Below are 23,597 nucleotides of genomic sequence, written 5' to 3'. Positions count from 1 at the left end.
AGGGAGGAGAAACCCGCAAAGGCCACTACTAAACAGTTAAAAAGAAAAAAAAGTTTTGATAGTGAGTGGGTCCGTAGACTACTTTACTTAGCAGCAGACACCATGCACAAAAAATGACATTGGCAGTCTTCAGCATTAACACCAAAGCCACAAACTCAATATAAATAATATGGCACCCACCGTCCATGACCTTGACAATGGCACCGTGGACTAGAGGTGCCATCTTAGGTTTACTGAGTCTATTGTCTAGTTCTCGAGGCCATGAACTGCTGACACCATATTAGATGTACTGAGTTTTTTGGCCTAGAGAGATAGTCTGTGGACTACTGACATATTTGGGGTACATTTCAAAATAAACAAAAACTATGGTATACCGTCATACAAAAACCCGGAGGTGTGCTTTGGGTCTACATTCCAAAAATGTGGATCCCATCATAGCAAACAAAGGAGTTTTTTTTAACTGAGCCCTTCTTGAAAGACTGTTGACCCAGCACTTCTAGGAATGAGGCCTGTTGTTCCTGTACAGTCAGTAGATATCCATGTACTATTTAACATTTTCAAAACCATCCTAAGAGGCTGGTTGTATGCCAGCACATAAGTGGCAGAAGCACAATTTGCTAGAGGAAGGAGAACCTTCTAAAAAATCAGACAAAAAATGTCAGTGTCAATAGACCACCTAACAACATCTTCAGGAACAGCGCATGAGGAAGAGGAGGAAGATGTCCAATGCTTGGGAGATGCTCCAAAGAAGCAGACTGACATGTGGGAGTTTGTTTTAATCCCAAGTTGAATTTTTGTTTTGCGCATGCAGATTTTTATGTACTGCTTTGTGAAATGAAGCTAAGCAGGTGGAGAAGTGGACATCACTCTTTTGGGACCTCCACCATGCATCACCATCTGCGTGAGAAGGACTACTTGCTGTTGTAAACAGAGATCTCCAGCAGAGGCATAGGAGGGCACAACATTGCTGAAGACATGCTGAATAATTTGTAACAGGTGTGCCAAGTGCACATCTGGTGTGGAGAAAGGAACAAGTGGCTAGGGTAGGAGCAAATGGAGGAACATTGCTGCAAGTTCCGCCAGTGAAGAAGCTTACAAAATCTTTAAAAGTGTCTGCTTCCTGCTACACCTGGAATAAAATAGTGCAAGCAAATAAAACACAAAACGCAACCAAAAACAAAACTAAAAAAGGTTCTATTGAGAATTATAAAATAATAAAACAAATACGAGCTAGACTCAGTAGGCACATAGTATGATGGGAGCAGGGCCTGACTGCAAGAAATACACTATGGCTAACCACCGCACTTTATGGGCAAAGGCCATGCACAATATGGGCTGACTGAAGGCTCTTGCTGTAGGCTGCACTGTACACAGCAGTAGGCTCTGTGTACAGTGAGGGTTGGCCCCAATGAAGCAGGTTGGCTGCAGGGCTGAGGCTAATGCTGCCACACAGAACATAGGCTGTCCGTGGAGGATTGGGTGAAGGGACAGGTCACAGGTCTGGTTCTGCGACTGAAGGTAATCCCTCTTTTTGCATGATCATCCCAAAGTTTTGGACTGATAAATCAATGCTGGTTTTTTACTATGAGAGTGCACTGAGGCCTGCTAACTAGACCTATGTGACACTGTTTTGACCTTACAAAGAATATGTTTGATTGGCTTACACTCAATTGGTATGGCTTTACTTACCTATAAGTCCCTAGTATATGGTACCAGTGGTATCCAGGGCCTATGTCCAACCAAGGCTGCAATGCCTATTTTGCTACGCTGGATGCAACAATGTGAAAACATTTCTCCCAGCCAGCCAATGAAAACTGTCATAACAGTTTTAAACTGCTAACTCGATTTTGCAATGTAAACTAAAGGCAAAGCCCAAACCTCCCTCTTTAATAAATGTAAGTCACCCCCACAGCAGGCCCATAGAGTCCTAAGGCAGGGTGCAGAATAGTAAACAGTAGGATATACATTTTTGTATGTCCTAACAGTAATAACCCCAACTTGTCATTTTTACTATGGAAAAATTAGTAGCCCATTGGAGAGTACAGGTATACATGCTGACAACTCAGCTGGGCTAACTTCTGAATGGGACTACTAAAGTTGATTCTTTAAGGTATCAAATAATTGTTGCATTAAACCCGACTGGATGCCCAAGTCGAATTTCATGTAACTTGTTAAGAAATGCCACATTTAAAAAGTTGCCACTCTGTTCGTCCAAGTCCTCCTGTGGCCACTCACAGATGTTAGCCACAAGACAGCTTTCTGCCGTCCTGGGGAGAAGTGAGAACCACTACCCGGAGTAAGAACAATAAAGCCATGCTGTTGGAAGGGGTGTCACCCCTCCCGTGGCACAAAACTACACAGGGTGTGAGCCCAAAAGGTGAGCTTCAAATGGGAAGCCGTCTTTGAAGGGCAAATGATGAACACACACAGGAGGGGCTGCTCTTTAGTTGAGGCAGATGGGTTGGACAGAGAGGGGAAACCATTTGCCAAACAAGTTGTTCTGGGGGTGTGTAGCCCTCAGGTAGTCACACCTCTAGAGTGTGCTATCAAGCTCCACACACTGAATGAAGGGTTCTGCACATTGCAGGAAGTCATCACCAGGCGGGGAGGGTCATAGTAGGCCATTGGCTAGTAACCACTACATTCCCAGAGGGTTATTTCTGGGCATAAATATGGTTCCCCCGGCACGAGATGTCAAATCATATCTGGAATAGAGATAAGACGGAAGAACGACTGTCCTGCTGATTCCTGGACTGGGCAAATGGAGGCTGCACCAAAGATTGGACAGCACATGCTGATCCTTGGATTAGCAGGCCTGTGTCTGTGGTACCAGGCTCGTGGAAAAGTCCATCCCAAACCCCAGACAGACGAGGTGAACTCCAAATACTGAAGAAGCTTGAGCCGGCCAGTCAGTAGCCACAATCACCTGATCGCCACTAACCGCTGAAGTGCAGCCCGGAGGACCAAGTACCGATGCTCAAAATTTGCACCTGAATTTGCTGGACCTGCAAGAATGGTTGGAGTGCAGTTTGGTCTCCCAAGACAGACACTAGACTTTACCTAAGGGAACCGCTGGTTTCATTGTGATTGGAGCCCAGTAGTCCTGTGGCAACTGGCTTTTGCTGGACCAAAGAAGACTTCAAGGGACATCGCCCCCTGTGGCCAAAGTCACCAGAGCTGCCTCACCCCAACTATGTACCGAGGAGTAGCCCCATGAAGACCCCCTGTTGACCGTACAGCATCCTCAGCATCTTACAGCATATTCAGCTTCCTATATCCCCTGCATCGTGAGCACTCTACTAACGTCTACGGTGGTTTGCCTACAGTACCTGGAATTGGATTTGAGACTGCTTTGGTGCCAAGGCAACTGTCGTCTACTCCTCATTGGCCCCCTGACCATCCCCTGCTAGATTTGGTCACCCAAAGCAGGCTGGAGGAGCCGAACAGAACTCTTTAAACGTTTTACAAAGCTTCCAAACTTTGTGGTTGTTAATGCTTGTTTTCATTTTTGAGTGCAAAGCTGAGATTTATGTTTTACTTAAAGACCTTTATTGCCGGAACCCTATAGTGTTTTTTGTTCATTTTCGAGTATAAAAATAAGATATTTTTTCCTAAATTGGTACTGGATTTCTTTTATTTTGTGTGACTTTTTTATTTCATTGTTTTGATACTTTTAAGAACTCTAGACTTGTTCTCTTGTTTACGCCTGACTGCTGAAAGCCACAGCTACCCAGGGTTGAGCTAAGGTTTATCAAACAAGCCTGACTGATCCCAGGTTGATTTCATGAGTGTATTCGATGTTGAGGTTACACAACTACATCATATAGTACACCTCAAATCCTCACAGCGGCTAACCCTAATGTGCATGGTGAAAGGCCCGGGGTTGTTTGTTCACAGTAGGTTCGGCTCTGGGACAGGCCGAAATATGTACACAGACATGTGGGCTGCCAGTGGCAGGTTGTGCACAGGTCCTGGCCACAGCCAGGCTCTGTGACCAGCCCTCAGTGAGCATGGTGAAAGCCGCCTGCAGACGAGCCTGGATGCCCAAGTTGGGTTAGGCGCTAGGCCTGGCCGAAGTCTGTGTGCAGCTGGGTTTGGCAGGTGTGGTACAAATAGAGACCACAGGGCAGGTCCTGATCACAACACCTGCTGCACACAGCTGAAGGCTATGCACAATGGGGATTGGAATACAGTATATCTTTAAAAAAAACAAGAAAATCCATGAAAAAACACCATTAAAAACTGAGTTATGATTCTGGCTCAAACACGTAAAACCAATTAAATTCACCCCTTGTGGTTTACAATTCACACAATGAATTCCATCATTCACACTGCCTGCCATGCACAAAAAAAATTACTAATGGCAGAGAAAAGGAAAGCAGTCCAGCAAAAGGTAATCATGGCAGGTGACTTGAATTATGCAGTTAGGAAGTTTGTGGTGTGCGTTGTGTACAATAACTGGCACATTTAAAAATGTTACTCATTTGAAACAGACCAAAACTCAGTTTTTAACTGTGTTTTTTTTAATTGAAAATAATTTTATTTAGCTTTTTGGTGATGGTCGGAAAAGTATCAGTCTGTAAAATACCAGACACAGAAAAAAAATCCCCTCAGTTTATCAGAGCCCATTGACCTGCGTATCTCATAGTTTTTTTCCATAGTGTTTTATTCTGCTTCTTTAAGGATGTCCTCTTTGAAATCTAATTTTGCTACATACTCATCTTTGCCATACTGCTTTTACTATTGCACTCTTATTGTACAGAAATTCCATCAACTCCGACTGCAGCGGCCCTCAACTCCCCACCAACACCAATGACGGTTCTTATAGAGTATGTGCCTCATCTAATATCAGTGCTGAATTTGAGCCGGTGGTTTCTGGTGCTCGGTACGAGCACTTAATTGTCAACACCGGCCCTTGTGACAGTCTGCCACAAGGTGGCGCTGTCTGGCTATTTTAGGGATGGCCACTACCACAGTTAATTATTAATTTAATATACAATAAAAATAACTATTACCTGCCAATCAAACTATTCTTAAAGCTTTGGGAGCCTGACATATTCTGAATTGTCACATTTGTTGGAGTGTGATGTTAGTAGTTGTGTTGTTATTACCATTGTCAGCACGGCAGGGACAATGTGCAGTGCAAGCTGCAGCGGCCTCCTGACGAGAGCCCTGGCACTTCTTCTTTTATAAATTAAGTGCTGTCTAATATTCTCTGCTAACAGTCCTCTCCCTTCATTCTTCTTTGTCCTCATCCATTCTACTACTGCCTTGACTTCTTTCCTCATACATATGTGTCTTCAGCCTTCCTCCCTCAACGTACCAGCCTCCCTGTCTCTTTATTTGTCCGTCATTTGTGTCTAATATCCTGCACCGTCCACTGGTTGTTCAGTGCAGTTATGCTGTCGGTGAAGCAAGAGTTCACGGGGCGTGGCCTGTTAAAGCAGCAGGGGGTTCCAGCAAATACATATAAGTGAAGTAAGTAAGCCGATCTCCTTGCACCATAAATTGACTAGAATAGAAAATATGTATTGGTCGTGGCCCCAGTTATGGATTCTCTTAGTTTTACTTCTTTATACATTTATGAGAAGAGAAAATCGAATTTGCACATTGCATTTCATGCCTTTATATATGCTGCAATAAATAGATTTGATAAGCTCTATGGTACTTGCTAAAGCGCAGAAATATTAGTTTAATCATCTTTTCTTCGCTGCGTTTCTTCACCGTGAATACAGTTGCACAGTTGAGGCACACTAGTGATTAAAGAGACACAGGAATGCAAGGAGATAATGGGAGAATTGCAGGGCAAAATATCTGCTCGTGATTGTCTTTGGAGATGGGCCCTGTGGGAAGTGTGAGTGAGGCTCATGAGAGACAAAGACTAATATTGTAAAGAAAAGTCCATCCAAAATGTCCTTCTTTGTTCTATGCATTCCATAGATGTCTTGTAGGTGAAAAGAGAGTAGCCGCAGATCCCGCCCGCCTTCCACAGTGCGGAATTCTACTCATCCACTAAAGTCAGGCCGGGCTGTAGCTGCACCCTAAGTGAACCTTGTTCATGTTCTTTTCCAGACAGGGCTTCCAGCTGCCCCTCTTGCTCATTATGTCCTCAGATAAACACTACCGGGGCCACCCAGATATGCATATAATTCTTTAAGCTGAATCTTCCATTGGAATAGCAGATTCATATCAATAAATCAACTGAAAATGGGAGAAATGCCATTGGCCTTTGTCCCTCTCTGCTTCACTCCTAGCTCCTCGCTCCCACTGACCTTAACTACAAGCAGACAATAGTAGTTAGTGTCAGCAGGCCACGCTTTCTGATTGGCTGCACTGATCTCACCGTTCCACAGAGAGAGTTCCTAACATTTAATAACCTCTTTCACTGCACTCCATCCAACACTGGCTCTACTCTGCTTGTATTTTCACTTTTGCAATATATGTTCTAGTCTGGCTCCCTTGCCAGAACAGGGTCTATTCTACTTTTTACTTTGCCTTTCCAATACATGTTTTGCCCATTCACCTTGCATACCCTTCCAATGTGTTTTCTACCCTCTCTTCTTACTGGCATTTAACTTGTGCTCTTCCGTGTCTCCCCACTCCCCCAATCACAATGGCTAGGATGTCAGTCAGTGCTTAATTTGAGCCCATAGTTTCCTGCGCTCGGCACCTGCACTTAACTGTCACCACCGGCAGTTATGACAGATGCCACATGGTGGTGCTGTTTGTGCAATGAAAAGAAAGCAGAACAACAGTTGTTATTAATTCAATGTACATTAAAAACAAATAATACTAGCCACCCAAGCCATTCTTATATCTTTGGGGGCCTTGACGAGTATGAAATGCCACACTTGTAGCAGTGTGATGGTTAGTAGTCGTATAGGTACTGTCATTGGCAGCGCAGGCAGTGGCAATGGGTGGTGTAAGCTGCGGTAGCCGAGGGCCCTGGCAATGGCACTTATTTTTTTACAAACTAAGCACTGATGCCAGTTCTAGCTACAGTTGTTTGCCACCACTTGAGAGTGTGACGGAGGGACTTAGAGCAGGCAGTGCCTATGAGATAGTTCAGAACACGAGTGAAAAAGAAGGGCGAGTAGAATGCTTCTCTATATGATAATCTAGAAAGTAGTATCTATGAGTGGTGCTGGGAGGAACGAATGAGGAGTAGAAGCAGAACCAACGGCCTAGTGGAGCACCCACTCCAACAGTCTCGCAAGGTGCCTCGGACAGACCAAATTGTTTTATTGCCCTTCTTAGCTTTCTTCTCTGGCTTGCAGGTAATTGTTAAACAGAAGGAGAAAGTTATAAATACTGGAAGAATAAATTGCCTCGAATAACTTTGGGATGGGCAGAGGAGAGGCAGCTTCACAGAAGCTTAAAACTGTGACAAAATGGAAAATAATTTTTCAATGGCAAAGCACAAATAAGAGGCAAATGCAGTGAGATAGCGTGAAGGAAGGAAATACGCATGCAAATAAGAAAGGAAAGAAGGAAAGTTAAAGGGAAGCAGGATGGAACCTAGGCACAAAACAAGAATAGAGAGAAGGAGAGATGAACAGAACGAGAAAAGGGATGGGAGAGGGAAGGAAAGAATAAAGCTTAGATAAAAGGATGTGAAAAGAAAAGCGTAAGGCGCAAAGAAATACAAATGGGAAGATAGAAATAAAGAAGTAAAGCATAAAAATAGAATTACATATTGGAACTAAGAAATGAGAGACAGCTGACAGGGAGAAGGAAGAAAAGACAGAATTAAAAGTGGAAGGAATACAAAAAGAAAGAGGGATGAAATAAGGGGTCATGGATGGACAGAATTGAAGAATGCGAACAAAGAAGGAAAGCAGGAAAGAAAATTAAACAGGAAAATAAAGATTGATAGAAAGGTAAAAACAATACACAAAGTGAAAGTAGAATGGACAGAAAACAGATAGAAAGAAGAAATGAGAGGAGATTGAAATGTAAGAAAAGAAAGAAAAAAGTAGAAAAAAGACACAGATAATGGGAAAGAATAAATGAAATAAAGAAGTTAATACTGGTAAATGTGCAGTTTTGGGTCAAATTCTTTTTTAAACCATGCTGCAAAATGCATCAGTCTGAAGCATTTTCCTCGGTGAACGAATTCCCACTGGCTCATTAGTAGTATGGGTGGGGGTCACTCACTTTGCTAGGACATTTTGTTCCATGCGCCTCAAAGTGGGGGGCATTTTATTTTGAGGCTGGGCTATGGAGAGAAGAGGCGGAAACAGAAGATGAGTGGCCAACAGAAACAAGAGGAAACGGAAGATGAGAGGGCAACAGATGTGAGATAGAGATGGCCCAGCGATAACATCATTATTAAAAAGATTAGGAAGATTAGGAAGCAAGAAGATAAACTGAAAACAGAGGTTTTAGAGATAACGAGAATCCACATTCAATATCTGAGAACAAAACAAACCCAATTGTCCTTATTTCAGAATGGGAAATATGAAGGAGGTCGGCGTGCCCACCTCTTAAAGGAACTATTTTCTGATATCATGACTTAGGCTTGTGTGCAGGTGTTATCTCACTAGAAGAGAGCAGGAGATAACCTATCCAGTCACATTCTCCCCCATAAATCACTATTTCACGTAAGAGCAACTGGATGGAAGGGCAGTGTCCAAAGGGGACACTGCTACCATGTCCTCCGGGGGGATCCAACGATATTGAAGTAGATGCATCAGTCACTTTATTGTGACATGCTTCCTCATTTGCGCCTATCCACACCCTGGTAGGGTGATACCACCAGGGCACACTCAACCAAAAGAAGGTTTTTGGCAGTTCCTATATAATATCTAACTGAGCAGAAATCTGAGCAGCAGGAATCTGTAGGGACAGAGGCAGTGCTAGTATCTTGACATAAGTGAGACTATAGGACGGAACCACGTGCAAGATACACATGTCCCCATAACATCCCAAAAATAAGGTTTGATCCACTTACAGAGTATTGGCCCTGGTGAGAGCCTTAGGCCACATATATGCGCTTGGAATGCATGTGTAGTTTTTAATCAGGAATACGTATACAGCCCTGCAGAAGGCCCCAGATCCGACCGGTCTCGTTGTGTGGGCCGAAACATGTTGGCACTTTATAATCAAGGTTAAGTGAGCAGTAGAATCTTAGTCACACCCTTGTAATACTTTTTAACGATACTCCCAGTACCCTACTAATAAAGAATCCTTTAGGTTATATTGTGAGGTATTTTGAAATCTTTCAGTCTATTTTTCATCTGGATACCTGCATTATCCAGTTAGATATTTTTTAAGAACTCTCAATAACCTTCTATTGGTTGAGTCCTCCCTGGTGGTATCATCCTAACAGTGTGTAGAGAGGCGCAGATGAAGAAGCATATCACAATAAAGTGAGTGAGGCGTCTACTCTAATATCTTTGGATACTAATGTAATCAAAGTACTCCTCTACCAATAACTTAAGTTAGTAAGTTATAACTTTATTGGAAGCGCTAGAGATAATGTTGGTGTTCCCACTGCAGCCAGCAAACAACTGACCGCAGGCGAACACAGCTATGCCATAGAGCATAGCAACACTGGAACTATCATGGAACAATAGATTTAAAGCACCAGAACAACATATTATACATTGTACTACACTAAGAATACAACAGATACCCAGGAGGACAGTGAATTGCTGGCAGCTCTGGACCCTGCCCCTCCATCCAGTTGCTCTTATGTGTGATTGTTTGCAGGTGTGCCAGCAGCAGTCCATCTGCACATATCTCAATACTTCTGGCTACTCCCACTAGCCAGCTTAGTGAAGCAAGATAAGAATGTGCAGGAGTCCACTGCTGACCACAAATTAGCTTCATTTTACAGGTAGATGCCATTTGGCCATCTGCATTATAGCGGCCAGCTTAGGAAGCCCACCTGACTTGATTGGTAGCTGCAACCTAGAGAAAAACTGCGATGTTTGTAATTGATCGCACTTACTGCGGCATGGCTCCTGGCTTCAACGCGTAACCTTCGCTGTCTGAATCGGAGGAACTGGTACCTGAGAAAAGAGAGCGGAGTCAGTTTTGTTCTGTGGTCTTGAGTCAAACATGAGACATTGTGCATCTGCTGCTAACCATATCATCTCTCTCACTCTCACTCCCCATTCTTGCTTGGGCACTAGTGATTGTAACTCTAGCTAAATCGCAAACATGCTGCTTAGCTGGGAAATACTGGCCAAAACTATTCAGAGAAGCTACCTTACAGGTCAGTATATTTAAACTCGCATTTCAGTCCTGTTATCTCACATTGGGACACCAGAGCTTGCCTATCAGCTTCAGGAATACACCTCATTGTTTGCCACTTGTGGTCGATATTGTAATGTTGTGTCCAGTGGAATGAAGCAAAATAAAGGACACTGCAGCAAAATATGGATAGGGGCCCCAATAATTTAACCACGAGCAGCTGCTTCATAGGTATAGAAAGGTGCCACTGATTGCCATAAAGGGCAATCTACCATGCTCTACTGCTGATTTCCTGGAATGGAGTTAAACTTAACAGTGCCACAGGCACCAGGCCCTGTTTGCCCACAGTGGCGAAGGCATAGGACCCGTATACCCAGTGGCGAAGGCACAGGATCTGTTTACCCACAGTGCCAAAGGCACCAGACCCTATTTGCCCACAGTGCCGAAGACGATGGTCTTTGTTTGCCCACATGACCCAAGGCGATGGGGCGTGATTTTGATCCAATCCTGACTAAGAAGACCCTGTCATTATTATGAAGTTGCATCACACAGAAGCACAGAGCACATCTGCAAAAAATAGGATCCTGACGAGGTCTGAGGCCCTAGGGTGCACCCTTCTATTTCCACTTATAGAACAGTGGCTAAAAACAGTTGCGGCTGCTACCTGGAAGCAGCAGTGTGGGGCGGGGTGGAAAAGGATTTAAAAAAAACCTTACCTCCCAGCCAGCTGGCTAGCAGGCAGCCGCTGCTTCTCCTGCGTCCTCCTCCTGGCTTCTTGGGAGAAACAGGAAGCACCAGGGCTCCCACGCTCCCAGCAGTCAATCACAATGCTGCAATGCAGCATTGTTATTGGTCTGAGCGCTGTGACACGGCGCTCAGCCAGGGGCTAGAGAGGTGGACATGTTCTCCAAGCAGGCTGAAATGCAGCCTGCATGGAGAACAGGGAAAGTGCGCAGAACTGTTTTTGGCGGCCCGAGAGGGCTGGCCAAACAGTCATTTCGCACTTAGGAGTGTTCTACTGCTCCTCCCCTGCCCGGCAGCCCCGCCCCCTCACGCAAGCTGCTGCAGCAGGAGGACAAAATAATATGATAATAACATTACGTTATTATCATTTCATTTTTTCCTTTCTTTTGCTGTTTCAAGGCAGTGGGGCGATGCTCCTCCGCCTTAGCGGAGGAGCAGCTACTGGCTAAAAAGCCTTTGGAGTAGTGTAGCCCTTTCTACTTGATTCCTCTTTCAGGGGCAGCCCAACTGTCACTGTCTTTATAGCAACTTCAAAAGAGAGGAAGCAAGACACAAGTAGATGCCTGCTGGAGGGCCTAATCCCCATCCCCCCCATCAGCCCTGCTCCCTCCTCCCATGTAACCCGGGGGTCGCAGGCTCTGCAGCCTGTATGAGCTTGGAAGGTGCCATTGAGGCCAGTGGATCTTTAGCCACCTCACGGGTCTAGGAGAACAAGATGGCGCTCTCTACGAGTTCTAGAGTGTCTCGGCTTATTACAGAGGCAGATGTGGTATCATTGACATGATCGCATTCTGCCAAACTTGTGGCAATTGGCCTGTTTCTAAGTACAATTTCCACTACCCACCACGGTAGCCCCTATTCTTATGCCCTGCTTGGTTTAGTCCAAATCTAGGGCATTGTTGATAATATCTAACTGTTTGAAAAGACCGATTACATCCTGATAGAAACCCGTATATCTAGAGTGAATCCAAATAAAGGCACAAGCCTAACACGGCCCCTGTGCACAGGAGCAGAAGTGAGCAAGGGAGTGCCCCTGGGGCAGAGACACGCTGTGAAGTGCAGCTGTCTTGTGAGAAAGAAACGACACTGCACACAGCTGTCTCAGACGTGACTACAGTAGTCTGATAAGCGCTTGGTTTATTTGCAAAGACCCCAGACACACATCTGATTCATGTCTATGTCTCCCTTCAGCCACCGTGCGTGTAATATCACCAATTTGACAAGGTAATTGGTAATCTAGGGGCATGTCAGAGCAGCAGCGCCATCTGACTCACAGCATTCAGCCCGGCAGGCGAGTACATGCCCCAAAATACTTGAATTTACTCATCGTACGCAGATGGTGGCTACATGATGGCCTTGCACTGCCCATGCTATAACTATTTAAACAGTTGTTATCTGTTGACATCTGAGGCTATATTACAACAGGTTCTGAACAGGTGCCATAAATGCAGCCACCCCCTGCCGCCCTGTCTTTGTTGAGTTTGAAACAACGCATGGGGCAATCAGGATGTGCTAGAAATATTAACCAGGGCACAAAATTGACTAAACTGATGGCACACTATTTTATATGTTTACTTAATAAACAATCACTTTCGGTATTCAATGTATATATGAGAAAACTAGTTTAGCGTGTGATAATTCAATGTAATTTTGAGATGGTAAAATAGCCTCTTTTGCGTTTCAATGCAAGCAATCCATAGGTGGTGGAATGATACACCAAACAGACAATAGCATATGGAGAGAGAGTAATATTGCACTGGGAACATCTAAAGACCGCTCTACTTATATTTTAAAGAATGATGAGTACCAACAGGTAAGCAGATATATGCACTGTCGAGCCAGACCTAAAAATGGAGCTAAACACCCTCTGCCACTTTTCAAATCTATTCAGCCACCGTCTGGGCGTCTGAATATATTTTGTGAAATTCAAATTAAGTAGACCAGTTTGTAAATTTCAGAGCTGCTGGGAAGGGCAGAGTTGTGTTTTTAACCTGACAGTTCTCCCGATACTGCTAACCACACTTTTCTTTTTCTGTGACGATGACTTTAGCTAGCAACTCCTTTCCACCTTTTTTGCACACGTACTACATTTTGTCTCACTGAAACTACAAGGGGAAATATCGCTATGTCCGATGCAGTTTTACCTTATCAGTAGCAGAGTAAAATAGTTGTTCTCATGCAAAAAGTTTTGCCATTAACCCCAACAAAAAGCTGGTGATAATTGCATGGAGAAAATGTATGAAAGTATTCTGTAAATCAGTTACTGCATGTAATGCCTGCTTTTAGCCAGTGAAACATTACATCTAAGCGTAATAACACCATAACTTTATTATCCCACCTGGTCATCACCGCTGGATCTAACATAAAAAAGGAACGTGCAGTGCCGTGCTTCTACCCTATACATCACAACTGTTCGCCGGTGTTTTTTGTGCTGTTTAACTATTTTTGAGCTTAAATACCAAAAGATCTGGTCTATGAAGGTGCCTCTCTTCAGGCTGAAATAATCTATATATAAGTAGAGGTAGGGATCCGCAATACTTTTATTCCCATCTACGTCTCTGTTTTCATTAATGAGATAGTAACCTCCTGCTTTATACCTTAACTATTTTTGAGGCCAAAACCACAAATTATAATTGTATATTCAATTTAACCTTTTCAGACTTTTCCTTTCCTCGCTTTGTATTTCGAATCTGACACTGCATATTGGAAGATGGTGCCCTGAAACGGCGCCCCTCCTCCCCCCCCCACCCACCTCCCATCCACCTTCTATCTGCCCTTTTTGAATCTCTACTCATAACCAGTTTGTGGTCAAGGGTCCATTTACGTTAAGGTCCACAACTGAAAAAACTACAACAGCAACATTATCACAGGATATACCGTGAAACTATGTATTTCTGGTTTACCTTCTTTATTAACAGCTGTGTACTGGCCTTGCAGGCTTGCGCCACAGTGTGCTTGTCTCTCCTGATTGGCTGAGCCCTCCCTGTGCATGATCACATAAACACTGTGAGACCTGAGGCTGTCCTCTGTGCCTTGCGGAAACATATAAAGGTGCACATATGTTCCCCATTGCTGTACCTTCCACAAACACCTCTGCGGATGTGCTGTCTGAGCCAGTGGTGCTGGTGGCCACGCAGCTGTAGCGCCCGGTGTCTTCCTCGAAGGCTTCGGTGATGATCAATGAATGCAAGCCTCCGTCCTCACAGCAGATCTGGATGTCTGGAGAGCTATGCAGCTCCTTCCCTTCACAGAACCACCTTGTAGTCCAACAGGCCAGATGCAGGGAGAGGGGGGCATAGAGAGAAAAGAGAGAGGGAGAAAGGCGAGAGCCGCCAGTTAGTCTAGCACAGCACCAAGAAATGAATCAAATGACTACAGGGCAATGAGTCACATTATCTGCAGATGAGAAAAATCCAACCCTCAATGAACTAAAACAGCTGTAGCAAGCACCTGGGGAAAATAAAAGCTATTAAAAAGCTGTATATCACGGCTTGGTGTCACAGGAGAGTTGATGCAGCACGGAGCACCCAGGAAGACTGTTCCTTGGGATATGTCTGTTCCCATGTATTTTTAAGACATAAACATGGTCTAGTAAAGTCAGTTTACTTTCATCACTCCTTACAATAATGAACTATCTCTCTTAAACAGCTGCATTTTTTGAATCTGTACATTGTTTGATTGATTTCTGCATTTAGTGCAGATATTTTTGCATGGCGTGGCGTTTGTTCTCATGCATGTGCGTGTGCGTATGTGTGGGACGACTCTCATCTCCACTTCCAAGACAGTAAATGAATCAACCTGATAAGTTGATTATTCATTATCAATCATCGATAATCAACCACTATCCATACATAAATGCATAAATAACAAGAATAGAGCATTTTTACACGTATGTATTATTCAACATCCTTATATTCAATACAAACGTGCAATTGAGGGAGCAATACAGTTTACGGGGGCAGTGAAAGAGGAATAAAGGATCCTGCTTTTTGTGCAGATATACTCCTAGGTGTAACTCTCCACTTTTTTGCAAGCCACCATTTCCAAGTGGAGACTTACATGTCTCCATCTCATCACATAAGGGAATTGAACCTCCTATGACTGACTTTACGATTGTAAAATTACTATTAGTATCTTTACACTCGGTGGTGGAGCAACCCATCACAAGGGCTGAATGCTTTCTAAGGGAAAGTAAAGGTCAATTTTATGACGTTCATTTCTTAAATAGTTAATTCAAATACTTTAAAGTAAATTATAGATATAGCATAATTTTAAATAATTACTATCGACATAGAATTAATAACATGAAAAATATAAAACAATACCTCCTCAAATGAAATTTGTATTACATTATAAAATAATTTAAACATAAATGTACACATTTTAAGTTGTAATCAACAATTTAAAAAAATACCCATGCTCACTAACATTTGTATTCTTCTTTAATTAATAGTAAACATGGTAACAAGTTATATGTTCAATTAATTTAAATACTTTTAAATAGAGCTAAATACATGTGTCAGGGGTTGCTTTTATTCACTTCACGTTGGCTTGGATGGTATTTTACCAATCCAAAGCTATAAAACTGTGGTAAATATCTATTGTCATTTTTCAGCTCGGTCAGGATGGCACTTGCTGTAAAAATGGCAAAAGGCTTTGTCACTTTCCAGTGTTGCTGGGTACACAATATGAAGGAGCTGCTTTCCACCTAAACTTGGGAACTACCCAGAGTTCCCTGCTTCCTTTTCTGCATAGATAGATACATTTTTAACGTTAATAGAGCTTATTTAAAAATGTTAACTTATTCACATGAATTACTTTGTTGTGTTAGTTTAAAATTAATTCCCTGCCTCCATATTTTTCTATAGGATTGTGCAGCAGTACCATTGGTCACCCATGTGCAATGTTTGACTTGCTCCAAGGATGAGCTGGAGGATATAAGCCTTTTATGCTGAAGCCCACCAGACAGCACAGCTGAGGTAAGTAAACAATTAAATAAATAAAACTAATTTCGTTGCGCGCACTGCATCGCAAAATGCAATGCAGTGCGCGCAACAAAATTTGTTTTATTTATTTGTTTACTTACCTCAGATCATCCATGTTCCGGTGTTTACTATCCCCCACCCTACTCCTCCCCCGCCCCGCCTCACCACCCCACGGAACTCCCTCCACGGGCTGCTACTGGGTTTTACCTGCTAATAAAGTAACCCCCACAGATTTTTTTTTTCTGATTCCACACACAGAGGCAGTGGCTTTGAACTCACACATACCACACGAATCACTTCAATCCACACACTGCCACTCTATGCTACTATACTTCAATCTTCACCACTCCACTCTAGTCTACAACTCTTTACTCTACTCCACTCTATGACACTCAACACCACTCTACTCTACGCCATTTTACTCTATGACACTATACTCCACACTACTCCATGACATCTACCCCACTTCACTCTATGACACTCTGTCTCGCCACTCAACTCCACTCCTCTATACTTCACTCCACTCTATGATACTCTAATCTACTCTAAACCACTCCACTCTACGCCACTGTATGCCTCTCTACTCTAGACACTCTACTCTATTCTACAACATTTTACTCCACTCTACCACACTCTTAGCCACTCTACTCCACACCATTCTCCACCAATCCACTCTACACCACTCTACGCCACAACATTCTATGATAATCTACGCCACTCCACTCTACAACACTCCACTCTATGCCACTCCACACAACTCTGATCTACAACACCCTACAATGCTCTACTTCACTCTGCAACAGTCTACCCTAAGCCACTTCACTCTACGCCACTCTACTCTACAACACACTATGCCACTCCACGACACTTTACTGCACTCATCCGTATGAAACTCGAATCCACTCTATGCCACTCGACTCTACAACACTCCACCGTACGCCAATCCAAACAACTCCACTCTATGACCCTCTACAACACTCTTTTCCACTCTACAACACTTTACTCTATGCCAATTAACTCTATGACACTCCACTCTACGCCACTCCACTCTGCTAGACTCTACAACACTCCATGCTACTCCACACCATTCTATGACACTTTACTCCGCTCCACACCACTCCACTTGACCACACTCCACTCTATAACACTCTACTCCGCTCTACACCACTTAACTCTATACCACTCCACTCTATGCCGTTGCACGACACTCTACTCCACAACTCTATTCTACTTCACTCTATTTCACTTCACTCTACGAAACTCTACTCCACTCTATGCCACTCCACAACACTCTACTCCACTCCACTCCAATATATGCCACTCAACTCTATGCCTCTCAACTCAATGACACACTACTTCACTTTATACCACTTCACTCTAAGCCAATCCACTCTATACCACTCCACTTTACTCCACACTACACCACTCTATTCCAGTCCACGCCACTCTTCGACACTCCACTCTAGCCCCCTCCATTCTACGACACTCTTCCACTCAATACCACCCCTCTCTAAGACACTTCATTCCACAGCACTCTGTTCCACTCAACAACACTTTATTCTTCTCCACGACAGTGTATTCCACTCCTGGCACCCTACTCTGCTCTACACCACTCCAAGACACTTTACTTCACTCTACGCAACTCCACACTACAGCACTTTACTCCACTCCACTCTATGTCACTCTCCTCTACACCACTAACATTTAGCCATGCTGAACAGCAGCCACACTTGGTGTACAACATGGTTAAAATACATTGACAAAGCCAATAGATCCTGCATAGATGCGACCTATAGGCTTTGGCAGTGCTCGTCTGACATTATCAGGGCTGTGGTAAACTTAGATGTGTATTTTGTGAATTGCAATGGCCTTATTCTTATGTGGGTGTGCGTTTTTTGGCAGCATGTCTCTCCTACCTAATGTTCCCCTATCCCCATCCATTCTGTAGTAAATATTCCACATTTTCCCACCTCTCTCCTTTGTCCCTCCTACATTTACTACAAACATGAATCCCTACATGAGCAGAACTCTTCAAACAGAAAGACTCGGGCCCGATGTTTTACCCCTTTACCAAACGTACTACTGCGCATAATTCCACCGGTATGGTGGATGTTCTGTACTAGTGAATGGGATTTGCGGCCACAAAGTTCCTTATATTGCGCTTCTCTCAATGAAGATTTGTGAACTGCATGTGCAAGTTCCAGTTTTTGCAGTGGTAGCTAGTACTATACTACTACAAAATGTTTTATGAAGTGGCCATTAGAGACGTTGACAACAGGCAAAGGCTGAAATCAACAAGAAATGGATGGACTTGTCTGTTGGAAAGTGAGCAACAAAGAGCCTTTGAAAATCCTTGCGCTTGGTTGCGCTTGGGAGGCGAGGGATGCCCTTATTTTAGCTGGCAAAAATGACAATTAGTAAAGGATGGCTTGGTGCGGTGCTGAACTTCAAAAGAGCTGAGCAGGCACTAATCACGCGCAGTGCTGGAGTGACCCACGTGGACTATTTCTGCATGCTTGAACCCATAGAATCTGCTCATCGGGGTGTGATCATGGCGGCCACATGACCGCACTGGGATACAGGAACCCGATTCCGCCGCTCTGCAGTGAAAGCATCCCCAGCCTGTTCATGTGAAGATGCCCAACCAGGAGTGCTTTGCCTCCCAGTATAGCTAAAAATTGCCTCTGAATACGCAACCGGCACCTATGAAGCTGATTGGCTGAATCAGTCCAGGTAAAGGTCCGTACCGAACACCTGTATATTGTTGGACCTGCAGCACACTTATCGTGTATAGTAAAATATTAAGCAATAGAAAGAGGTAAAGAAAAAAGCGAGGGTTCACAGGGTCTCGAAAGTGAGACAAATACCCCATTGTTAATGTTTGCAGATGACGTCAAGCTCGAGGGAGAGACGAAACGGGAAGAGCAGATCATTTTAGGTTCTGAAGATATAAACAGACTTGGAACTAAGGAGCAGGGTTTTTAAAGGCACACTAACTCACCGCTTGGATGATGTCTGGTAAAATATATCATATCTGCGGTGGACGGGACATCAATTTAATCTGCAGACGTGGAAAAGGACATGAAAGTTTCAGCGATCGTAAATAAACAAGAACACAATGTGCTGGTGACGCAGCGGCCAGGCATCTCTGCAGTGCGTGATGAAGTCATTCTGTGGAGCTGAAGCAAAGATGGAATTCTGCAGCTGTACAAGGACGGAGTTGTCATCATGAGTTGTTCTCTCCAGAGATTTGGGCTTTAACATCTAAAATAAATGCTAAATAGGAGGCTGTGCAGAGAAGCGCCATTAGTCACTCGTGGCCAGGAAACCTTCCGTGCTGTTACTCTGGATTCCCTTATCACATCCATTTTGACTAGTCATAACAAAGTGCTTGGGATTTAACAGACACTTCTATATGGCAAGGACAGAACACTTGTGCAGAGGAGGGTGGTTGGACAATGGACGTCATACAAGAAGGGCTTTAAGTTGATACTGTAAGAATACACCCCAACATGGTTCTGAAATAAGACACCGTCATATAAATTTGAAGTTGAATCACAGAATGTTATTCTAATAAAAACCTATGGACAGACCGCCAACAATTTGTGTTAGACAATTGTTCAAGATTAAAACATGGGGTGTAATGTGTGTTCATGTTTTCAGACTCTCGCGCAGATTTCACAGAAGAGAAGCATGCTTTCTCATTTAATCATATTTGAATTTCTGGACACTGAATATTTATGTTTGATTTGAACAGAGATGGTAAATGTTTTAAAGGCAGCACCGTCCTCGTGAAGGAACCGTCCATAGCTTAGAAGTGCAATGGGTCTATTGACAACTTTACCTGGCATGTGAAGCCACAATGATAAGCAAGATTTCTGGATTAAGAAAGTTTTAAGGGGGATACCATAGTACTCCATATGATAAGCACCACAGTCATATTGCACTAGTACAAAAATGACCACTGCAATGCTACATTCCCTATTGTTCCGGTTTTTGAACCACACACAATGCAAGCATAGTGCCCCAAGCCTTCACCGCACAGGTGCTTACAATGCACTTTTGCAAATTTTACAGGAACTTGTTGTTCCAGGTCGGGAAATCAAGCTCTGTATGATGTCTGCTTTTTCCACTGGCGGGGGATATGACTGTAGTGTGGCAATGGCGGCATTCAGGCCCGGGTCAGGCAAATGTTAGAATGCCAAACTGGGCATTCCGGCACAGTGGGCGCACAGCTTTCAGCAGAAACTGAGAAGGGTTTTCTGTCATGTCAAAACTACATCCTTATTTTCAACAATTAGTTGGCCATGTGAGAAATAATCTCATATCAAGGTAAGATGGAGAGTCAGAAGCAAATTGAAGAGTTGCCTCGGCTTCCAGCATTATAACAAGCAAACTAATAAAGGGAGGATCGAGAGGATGTGCGGAGGTTAGGTGTTGTAGTCACAACATGACACAGAGACAGTGGCTATTTCTTCTCCAGGTTTATTTCTTCAAGCACGTAACATCAGCGCGCCTCATCCTTCAGCCAGCAGCTGTTCCACTGACAGGACGCGAGCGCACCATTCACATTAGAACGCTGACATTCCCCGCATTCCACTGAGGTGCGCGTCGTGCGGCCGCAGTGACAGGAAGATCACAACATAAGGACTAGTGTAGGTTTACCGGCGGGGCGTGCACTCTTGACGAAAGGGTGACTACAGGACCCTCCCACCTCTCTGATCCTATGAAGCCTTAAGCATATCAAATAAATATACAATGATAAGGGAAGTTCCCAGAGTTTTTCAATACAAAAAAGGGATCCGAGGTCTTTTGTGCAACCCTTGATATTAATTCAAGACAGTTGACTCCTAGCAAAATTATGCCATAGGTAAATAAGTAGTGGTAAGCATGTGAAAGACAGATATATAAAAAAGGGGTAAGAAAAAGAGCTTGATCTAAGGATAATCAGCATCCCATCATTACACTCTGAAAGTGTAATGATGGGATGCTGAAAGTGTACCTCCGGCAGGGACTGCCGGAGGTACCGACGGACAGAGCGGGGCCTCTTCTTTGACTTAAGCTGGTGCCGAGTGAGGTGGGGCTTATTCCTCAAATGATGTTTGATGTCAGTTAACATCAGTAATCACATTGAGGATTTGGACAACAACTACGAGGGTATAGTAGTAACCCATTCCTTCTTTTTTCAAAGTCTACAACTAGTAGCTTTGAGTATGAGGTCCTGAAGAAAGCCAGGGAGAGTCTTCCCGAAGGCTGAAACATGTCGACCGAATAGTGAGCAGTAAACACTGTATAACTGCTTTTTCTTTCTTATCACACTGGTTTTAGATAGAAATACGATTGATGGGGCACAAGTTAGAAATATATACTTAGTGCCAGTCAATTGTGTATTCTGTTTTATGACACTAAAAAAGACAAAAAATACTCTTTTTGTTTCATTGCACTCCAACTATATTCTATATTTCTTCCTCTTTTCTTGGATGAATTCTTGATAAGAGGATACAACTCATTCGTATGACCTCGATGTTATATGAGGTTTCTGAGAAGAGTTGTTTGGTACCCCAGATGATGACACTGGGCACTTTCAGAGTGTAATGATGGGATGCTGATTATCCTTAGATCAAGCTCTTTTTCTTACCCCTTTTTTATATATCTGTCTTTCACATGCTTACCACTACTTATTTACCTATGGCATAATTTTGCTAGGAGTCAACTGTCTTGAATTAATATCAAGGGTTGCACAAAAGACCTCGGATCCCTTTTTTGTATTGAATATTTAGGAAGGGGGATTAGGAATCCTTGAAGGTCTCTAAAGATTTTCCCTCAGACCCTATTTGTTTTGTAAGTTCCCAGAGTTGCCAACATTTGAAAAAAATCCAGGGACACTTTGCAGCACAGCTATTAATTACTTACTTGAACATTTACCACACCCACTGCCCCAAAGCTCCACCCAAGCCACATAATTAGCATAATTGAACTCCGGCCTACTTAAAATACTGTCATGGATTGTCACTTGCATTATAAAATAAGCAACGTACTATTAAAGTTCATACATACAAATACAGTCAAGACTAATAACAACCCCTTCCCAATTGGACAAAACTATCAATCTCAAACAGCACAGTGACTGACGGTACTTATTACTCTTGCCGGACCAGCAGGTGGAGCCCTGTGCAACAATCTTTTTATGATGCCCCATGACCTCGTTCTCCATGGCTTCCCACACAACCATTGGCCAACAGTGCTCCTCATGTCTCCATAGTCCCTCTGTCACAAATACTTGAATTGTTTCATAGCGCTGCTCATACCAGTACATGTACGTGCAGCTTATATCATCCTCGGGAACAGTGCTACCTCCTGCCCTCCAGCTCTATTTCTTGCACATGTTGCAGTTTCAGGAATGTTCATTAAAAGTATTTCCAAAGGTTCTGCAGTCTCTTCCGTAAACTGAAAGGGGTGTGAGGTTGAGGCTCACTCGTACTTCTATTAAAATACATGCTCAACATATGGCAGTGACGTCCTGTGTCCCTGCACCCTGTAGATGTCTCCCCAGTGCCTTGAGAGGGGCCCAGATAATTTATCACCTCCCCCCGGACCTGTTTACCTGGTACCACAGCACCTCCCGCAGCCCTGCAGCGGTCAGCTAAGCCGATTTTGGGCAGCTACGGCTGTTGGTAAGGCGTGTGGTTAGATGATTGACAACCGCGGGCACAACCAGTAATTGACTATAATTTGATTGCGCCTTCTCTCGGAGTAATGCCGCATTGCCATCTGCGTGCTGAGAATTGTGTTACATCAAATTTCTGAGGTACAAAATACACGGTGTCACTGAAATAGATCATGGGTATCACATTTCCTTTCAACATTCAATTTAGTACCCAATTAAGCCTGTGGACCCCCGGAGCGGCGCCGTGGCCTACCTGCTACTGCTCTGTGTAATCACAGTATCTCTACGCAGAACCTGGCACTTCCTGAGTGAGGCACTTACCGTTACCTTCAGGAAGCATTAGTCTGTGGTGGTTTCTGGAGAAACTTGAACTAAAATGTCTTGTGTATGTTTGAAGGACACGAAGTGCAATTTCCAGGACTGTCATGAGTTAGTGAATTACACGGGACAGTCTCCAACTTCCCGGGACTGTACCGGAAAAAAAGGGACAGTTGGCAGCTATGAGTTCCACATGTATGGTTTAGGCAGGTATGCAGAGTGAATCAGAGGTGCAAGAATCAAAAATGATGGGACACACAAATAGTGTTTCGTCATTAATATACAAATGTTAGCGACCTTAGAATCCAGTCGTAAAGAAAACCAGACACCCTTTTTCATGCGACTTCTATTGGCTGAAACATGTCGACCCTAAATGTCTCAGTACAATGTATACTCTTAAAACATTACCTTTTGTTTTTAACCCTGCCAAAGGTACCCAGTATAAAGAAGTGTATAATAAGCATAGGGGTAACCTACAAGCAATTTTAATCTTAGATCCCGTTGCAACCTCTGGAAAAGAGCTCTGTTAACCAACAGCGTCAAGCCCACCCAAACACACGAGGGGTATTTGGTAAGGACCAGAGGGTGAAGCATGCCACCAGTGGCACTGGTGGGTGAGGGTCCTTTTATAAACCCAATTAGATTCCACCTACTCCTTATTAAAAAGAGGGATTAGAGAGGCA

At 43.6% G+C, this 23,597-nt stretch overlaps 1 protein-coding gene across 2 annotated transcripts in view; it reads right to left on the bottom strand.

The window, feature by feature from the left end:
- Window positions 1-23,597, bottom strand: part of PALLD (palladin, cytoskeletal associated protein) — a 1,042,501-nt gene that overhangs the window by 480,324 nt on the left and 538,580 nt on the right. For both annotated transcript variants that reach the window (XM_085641796.1, XM_085641797.1), the window contains exons 3-4: window positions 14,023-14,201; window positions 9,956-10,016 (exon numbers count right to left, since the gene is read on the bottom strand). In XM_085641796.1, the coding sequence (XP_085497922.1) occupies window positions 9,956-10,016; window positions 14,023-14,201 (240 nt within the window). The remainder of the gene's footprint in view (window positions 1-9,955; window positions 10,017-14,022; window positions 14,202-23,597) is intronic.

Source organism: Triturus cristatus, chromosome 2_2 (genome assembly GCF_964204655.1).
Source record: "Triturus cristatus chromosome 2_2, aTriCri1.1, whole genome shotgun sequence".
NCBI classification, from domain to species: Eukaryota; Metazoa; Chordata; class Amphibia; order Caudata; family Salamandridae; genus Triturus; species Triturus cristatus.
This window is presented reverse-complemented; position numbering and strand designations above follow the sequence as displayed.